Source organism: Macrobrachium rosenbergii, chromosome 8 (genome assembly GCF_040412425.1).
Source record: "Macrobrachium rosenbergii isolate ZJJX-2024 chromosome 8, ASM4041242v1, whole genome shotgun sequence".
Classification (NCBI taxonomy): Eukaryota; Metazoa; Arthropoda; class Malacostraca; order Decapoda; family Palaemonidae; genus Macrobrachium; species Macrobrachium rosenbergii.
In genome coordinates, this window is record NC_089748.1 from 45,751,098 (window position 1) to 45,757,848 (window position 6,751).

Below are 6,751 nucleotides of genomic sequence, written 5' to 3' on the forward strand. Positions count from 1 at the left end.
CCTTCCAGTACAAAGCTCTGGAATGTTTTCTTTATCCTATTGTTCCTATATACCATCTTACTACGATGTTTAGTGGGTAAATCTGAAAATAGCTGAGAATGTCTTATATTCTTTCATCTGACAGAGGAAATTTTCTTTCTTGCATATTCGAGTCTTTACCAGATAAACCATCCCCAACCTAACCTAACCTAACCTAGCTGAACCAACGTTTTTAGCCTTCCACTTCACCTCTATTCCCGTCTTCTTTCTTCTGCTCCAACTTCCTCTTTTCACTGCCTAAGTTCTGAATGGCTGAGAGTGGCCCAGGACGAGGCTTTGTAGCAAAATTTTCGTAAATCAGCCAACTAGATAAGTCGTCTTCCCGCGCAGATTGCTCAGGCCAACCTTGTGGGATCAACGGATACTGCAGTGACTTCTGTGGACCAGTGGGGAGGGCCAAGAGTGTCGCACCTGACGTTGGATATTACCCATGCCCTTTGGGCTGCCGGTGCTGTCAGTATGGCGGACCGTACCCTGTGGATCCTGTGGAGGAGGTGGAGGAGGCCTAGTAAATGCAAGCAGCTCTAGGGTAACCTGTGTCTTTCTGTTACAGAGGTTTTCTCTTCTTCTTTTGTTCATGAATAACATCGTTTTAGTGGCTATATCTCACAGTATACAGGTGTACTCTGTACTGGCTTTTCCTGCTAAGTATGCATGGCAGCGTATCAAGAGGAAAAAATGTAAACATGAATGTCTGAAAGCAGACTTTTTTGACTTTTATCAAACAGATTTAATGACGTTCTAATGTCTCTTTTCAGAACGTAATGCAATGACATTTCTTCTCAATAACCTTCAGATTAAAATTATTTTTTAAGTTTCAAATTTTTTAGCACCAAAATTCGATGCCTGTTTTATCTTAAAATTATTTTTGATCTGAATTCATGGACATTATAATTCATCAGCTGAGGACTAATAAGAAACTTAATTACCTCATTTACATATTTATAGTTTAAAATTTCATTGAACGTAGCAGTAAAATGTGCAATGACTCTTGGGCGAGATAGCTTAAAGCCAGTAACCCGTCAGGGGGGTGGGGGAAGGGTTGGAATTTTGTAAGGGAAGACTATAGCAAACAGGGTCATACCCACTTGCAACTTTGATTGTGACGCTTGCACCATGAATAATAAATAAAAGTATAAAAATCACTAAGGACTTTGCTTCAAATTCCTGATCCATTCATATATTTCAGAAGAGTAAACGAAGCATTAACACTATCACTTCTATTACCGCTATCATCATCACGATGATGATGATGGAATCAATGTCGTTGCTCTGAACATTATCATTGCTTTTATGACTATTATTAAACAGACTGTTGTTAAGTATAGACTATTGTTAAATAAAAAAATACATAAGCGTTTAACTTGTTGCGGAACTTCCCATAGAATAAAAAGTCCAAATAAAACGTGTCAATAAAGCATAAAAATGCCGGTAAAAATAGCATATGGATAAAGACATGATAAAGCAAATAGCATACACAAACAATAGCGGCAAAAACTGAACAAATAACAGCCAAGGGCTTCGGCTATTTACATTAGGATTAAAACCCGGATTAACGAGACTTTAATCATCACAACACAGCCGGGAAGACTTTCACAATTTGAAATCACAGGAAATGAAAGACTCGTGGCAATGAGCAGTGACACTAACCGACCTACGTGTCGAAAAATGCAAAAGGGTTATATCACTGAGGGCCACAGAAGCACGGAGAGATTTCCAAAATTTGTAGTGGAGGGCGATCTGGGCATCTGAAATCCTTTGAGTTGATGTGAGTGAAGTAGGTCTAATGGAGTGTTGAATAAAAGAACGTCATTCTTATCCCTGTGTTCCCTAGGTTCAATCTTACGACAACGTTCAGGGGATTGGACTAGATTGGAATGTGAAATTTAGGCCAGGGGGCAAACGCTGGGACCTACGATGTAGAAAGGTCTGAGAGGTGTAACAGGAGGACGAAGGCCTCGCAGTTGCACTCTGAAACAAATGTTAGGAGAGGACTGAGGAAAGTTAAATGGAAGAAAGAGAATATGAACGAGGTGGCAGCAAGGTAAAGAATAAAGGGCTACATTAGCCGAAGGACGCGCGTAAAAGAACCTTAAGTAACGCCTACAGTGCACCGCACGAGTTGCACTGACGGCGCAACTACCCTCCTGTGGGGACACCGTACAGATGGTAAATCTGAGGGCAATTGAAAATGTCTTTTATTTCTCCTGTTAAAAAAGATTTACTTTCTCATAAGTCTGAGATTTTATCGCATTCATCATCTTACCCAACAGATTGCTCGGGCATATCCTGCGGGACTGGCGGATACTGCAGTACGTCCTGTGACAAGTATCCTTTGAAGGTCAAGAGGGACGCAACTAGTGTTAACCTTTACAGGTGCCCTACGGGATGCCAGTGCTGTGAGTATGGCATGCCGTATCCTTGGGATCCTATCGAGCAGGAGGTTTCCTAAATGCAGGCACTTCCTCCATACGTTTCCTTCTGTGGATGAATAGTATTTTTTTTTTTGGTTGCTGTCAATCATTTACTCCTAGGTATTCTATTCTCTTTTTGGAATAGATTTAATTCAGTTCGACGGCATTCTTTCTCAGTAACTTTCAGATTAAAATGACTGAAATTTTCCAGAAGTTATCCTTCATTCAAAATTCAATGACAGTTTCGTTTTAAAATCATTTTTTTTTAATCAGAATCCATGGACATTAAAATTTATCAGGTGAGGACTGATAAGGACAATTTAAGTACCTCATATACATATTCATAATTTAAGATTTCACTAAACATGGAAGTTAAATATGCGACAGGTTAGAACCAGTTACCCGATTGTGTGAGGTGGGAAAACTAGTTTTAAACGCATGGAGGTAAATTTAGTTAAGGGATGACTACGGAAAACCGGTCAGACCCACTTGCAAATTTAAGTGTCAATCTTTCATCGGGAATAATGAATAAATTTATCAATAAATTTGTCAAAATCGCCGAGGCTTTTTATTTCAGGCTCCTAATACATTCATAAATTCAGGAGAATTTGTTTAAGGGATTACTGAACATTACCACTACTTCTCCCATTATGGTTATCATGACGGTAATGATGATGTTGTTTCATTGTTATCATTATCATTATTTTTGTGCTGGTTATTTAATAGGAATGAACTTACTGAGGAACCTTCCACAAACTAAAATGCATATATAAAAGGCGCAGGAGACAGAAGTCACGAAAAATTAAAATGGTAATAAAAGTGGCATAAGAATAAGGACATGCTTAACAAAAGGAATAAAATGCCCAAATAAAAGCAGCGAGAGAAATTTTAAAAAATCGAAAATGGTGATAAAAATAGCATATGAATAAAGAAAAAAAAAGGTATGCACAATTAAAAACAGTGAGAGAAATAAAAAAAATCGAAAATGGTGATCAAAATAGCATATGAATAAATAAAAAAAGGTATACACAAATAAAAGCAGTGAGAGAAATTCTAAAAAATCGAAAATGGTGATAAAAATAGCACATGAATAAAGAAAAAAAAAAGTATACACAATTCAAACCAGTGAGAGAAATTCTAAAAAATCTAAACTGGCGATAGCATATGAATATAGAAAAACAAACAGTATTCACAAATGAACAAGAAATTAAACAAGATATAGCGAAAATGGCGATAAAAATAGCTTACGAATAAAAAAAAGTATACACCATCAAAACCAGTGAGAGAAATTTAAAAAAAATCGAAAATGGTGATAAAAATAGCATATGAGTATAGAAAAACAAACAGTATTCACAAATAAACAAGAAATTAGACAAGAAATATCGAAAATGGTGATAAACATAGGTTATGAATATAGACAAAAAGAATAGGATACACACATGAACAACAAGTAGAAAAATAAAAAAAAGAGTGAAAACGGAGATTAAACATGGCATATGAATAAAGACATAAATAATAATAATAATAAAAATAGTATACACAAAAAACAATGACATGTCCCAAGGAAAGATTACTTTGCTCTAAGTCGAACCAGTTCTGATTCCCCCAGTATGCGCGTTCAACCAAGGTTGGTTGCTAATCCAAATTACCCCGTAGGAGAATAGTGACGTCAGTGCACCTCGCGCGGTGCACTGTAAGCATTACTTAAGGTTCTTTGCATCACCCCTTCGGCGCCTAGCTGCAACCCTTTTCGTTCCCTTTACTGTACCTCCATCCATATTCTCTTTCTTTATCTTGCTTTCCTCAGCCCTCTCCTAACAATTGATTCATAGTGCAACTGCTTTGAGGTTTTCCTCCTGTTACACCTTTCAAACCTTTTTGCTTACAATTTCCGTTTCAGCTCTGAATGACCTCATAGGTCCCAGCGCTTGGTTTTTGGCCTCATTTTATTTATCCCATTCCATTCCAAATGTGTAATAGTGTTTCATTTAGTTTGTTAATAAGATAAGAGATATAAGCACTGATTTCAGGTGTAATGCGTTTGTTTTGTGTTGCTTAAACGAACCCTACACGAGAAGAATAAGATGTTCAATGTTCCTTTCCAGGTTTCCATCTCGTGTTGGTCATGCGTTTGATCTCATTCAGTACAGGTGACATGAGTAAGCAGAAAAAGTTACCAGGGATTTTCACACCGCTGCAGTCACGTTCTCTCTCTCTCTCTCTCTCTCTCTCTCTCTCTCTCTCTCTCTCTCTCTCTCTCCTCTATCAACGTTTTCCCAGTTGAGGTATACGGAACATATCACTAGTGTCATCACACTGTAATCGCCACCAGGAGTTCACTGTCATTATCTCTGTTTTCGTAGACAGTTATTATAATCCATTTACTCTCCTAACCACGTTTCTAATATTCATTAGCGTCATCATTACATCATTATTATCTAATCATCGTCACCGCAATCTTCACCTCCACTATTATCATCATCACAACCCCGCCATCACAATCATCACCACCAACATCATTGTCGATCACATTCACACCTCATCACGCTGACAAAATGAATGTTTACTTTTTTCTACTTCTTCTTCTTCTTTCCAGTCTCTCTCAGGAGACCGGGTTCCCGAAGAGGAACATTTTTCATTTCTCTTCCGTGATGTCGTATGATTGCTCTGAAGCCCTAATGGCGAAGAAGCGATGACAGAACACCCGGAATTCGTGATGTTCAAGACACAGAAGAAGAAAAAGAAGAAGAAGAAGAAGAAGAAAGTCTCCTTGGAGTGTTTTGTGCAAGGGCAACACTGCATTTTAAGGATTCCGAATATCTGACACTATTTGGCGTTGCCTTCCAACTCCAGACGGGACTGAGATGCTTTGATATTTAGTCTCCTTCAGTCACTACGATCAAACAGGGCTGAGATCCTTATACGCACATCCTTTGCCAGGGTCCTTGTGAGCAGTAGTCCCAAGAGCTGAGATCCTTTGAGATCGAAAGTCCTTGTAAGCAGTAGTGCCACAAGCTAAGATCCTCGATATAGGATTATAATTTCAAATACATGGGAGCTCTAAATTCAGTCTGATCCTACAGTCAAAAATCTCCTCTGGTTACTCTCAAATTACGATTTTACGATCTTAACCACTTCTTTCATATCTGGATAGCCTTCTACTCATCAGATTTTCATAACGTTATTATTATTATTATTATTATTATTATTATTATTCAGACGATAAGCCCCAATTCATATGGAACTGCCCACAGGGGCCACAGACTTGACGTTCAAGCTTCCAGAGAATATGGTATTCATTTGAAAGAAGCTACGGATGATATTATTATTATTATTATTATTATTATTATTATTATTATTATTCAGAAGATAAACCCCAGTTCATATGGAACATGCCCACAGGGGCCATTAACTTGAAATTTAAGCTTCCAATGAATATTATGGTGTTCATTTGAAAGAAGTTACAGATATTATTATTATTATTATTATTATTATTATTATTATTATTATTATTCAGAAGATACACCCCAACTCATATGGAACATACCACAGGGGCCATTAACTTGAAATGCAAGCTTCATTAAAATATGGTGTTCATTTGAAAGATGGTACAAGAGATAACAGGAAATACGGAAAGAAGAGATCTGCTATTAGAAAAAAGAAGACAAATCACAAACTAATAAATAAATAGATAAAAAATATATATACATTAGTTAATTACAAGGCGAATAGTTTCTGGGTAGTCATGAACTGCACCCTCGCTCGAACTTTTGAGGTTCGAATTACCCAACATCCTCATACCTATATTCTTAGCGTCTCCCTTCTCACGCGTCTTCCATCATATCACCGTCATAATGACCCGCTTCTGCTGTGAAGATGAACTCATTATATCACCTGATACACAGCAATTTACTCCTGAAGAGGACAAGGTCCCGACGATCACTGCCTTTACAAAACTCAAGCTCACGTTCTTGTTTCAAAATGCAAAAGCAATTTTCTCTCGGCAAACTAAACGGAACAGTTTCGTCGTTAAGGCAGAGTCTCTCTCTCTCTCTCTCTCTCTCTCTCTCTCTCTCTCTCAGCTCTTTTGAAATGGAAATTAACCAGCGTTACAAAGAGACGGGGAATCTCGACAGAACCGTAATTATATCTGAGAAAAGAATAGGGGTGGATGGAAAGCTCTATTGTTGCTAAATATTACCATTAAGTCTTTTCGCTACTCTTAAGGCACGAAGTCGTTCTCTCCTATTTATGCATGTATGTACATGTATATGTATAAATATACAGTATACATATAA

At 37.6% G+C, this 6,751-nt stretch overlaps 1 protein-coding gene across 2 annotated transcripts in view; it reads left to right on the plus strand.

Moving 5' to 3' along the window:
* LOC136840790 (keratin-associated protein 5-9-like) overlaps positions 1-3,011 on the plus strand; it is an 11,415-nt gene extending 8,404 nt beyond the window's left edge. Inside the window, exon 6 of one of the 2 annotated variants that reach the window (XM_067107686.1) lies at positions 2,313-3,011. In XM_067107686.1, the coding sequence (XP_066963787.1) occupies positions 2,313-2,491 (179 nt within the window). In that variant the 3' untranslated portion in view covers positions 2,492-3,011. Of the gene's footprint in view, positions 1-369; positions 1,185-2,312 lie in introns of those variants that run through there. The other variant, XM_067107685.1, reaches the window with a different exon arrangement.
* The last annotated feature ends 3,740 nt before the right edge of the window (positions 3,012-6,751 follow it).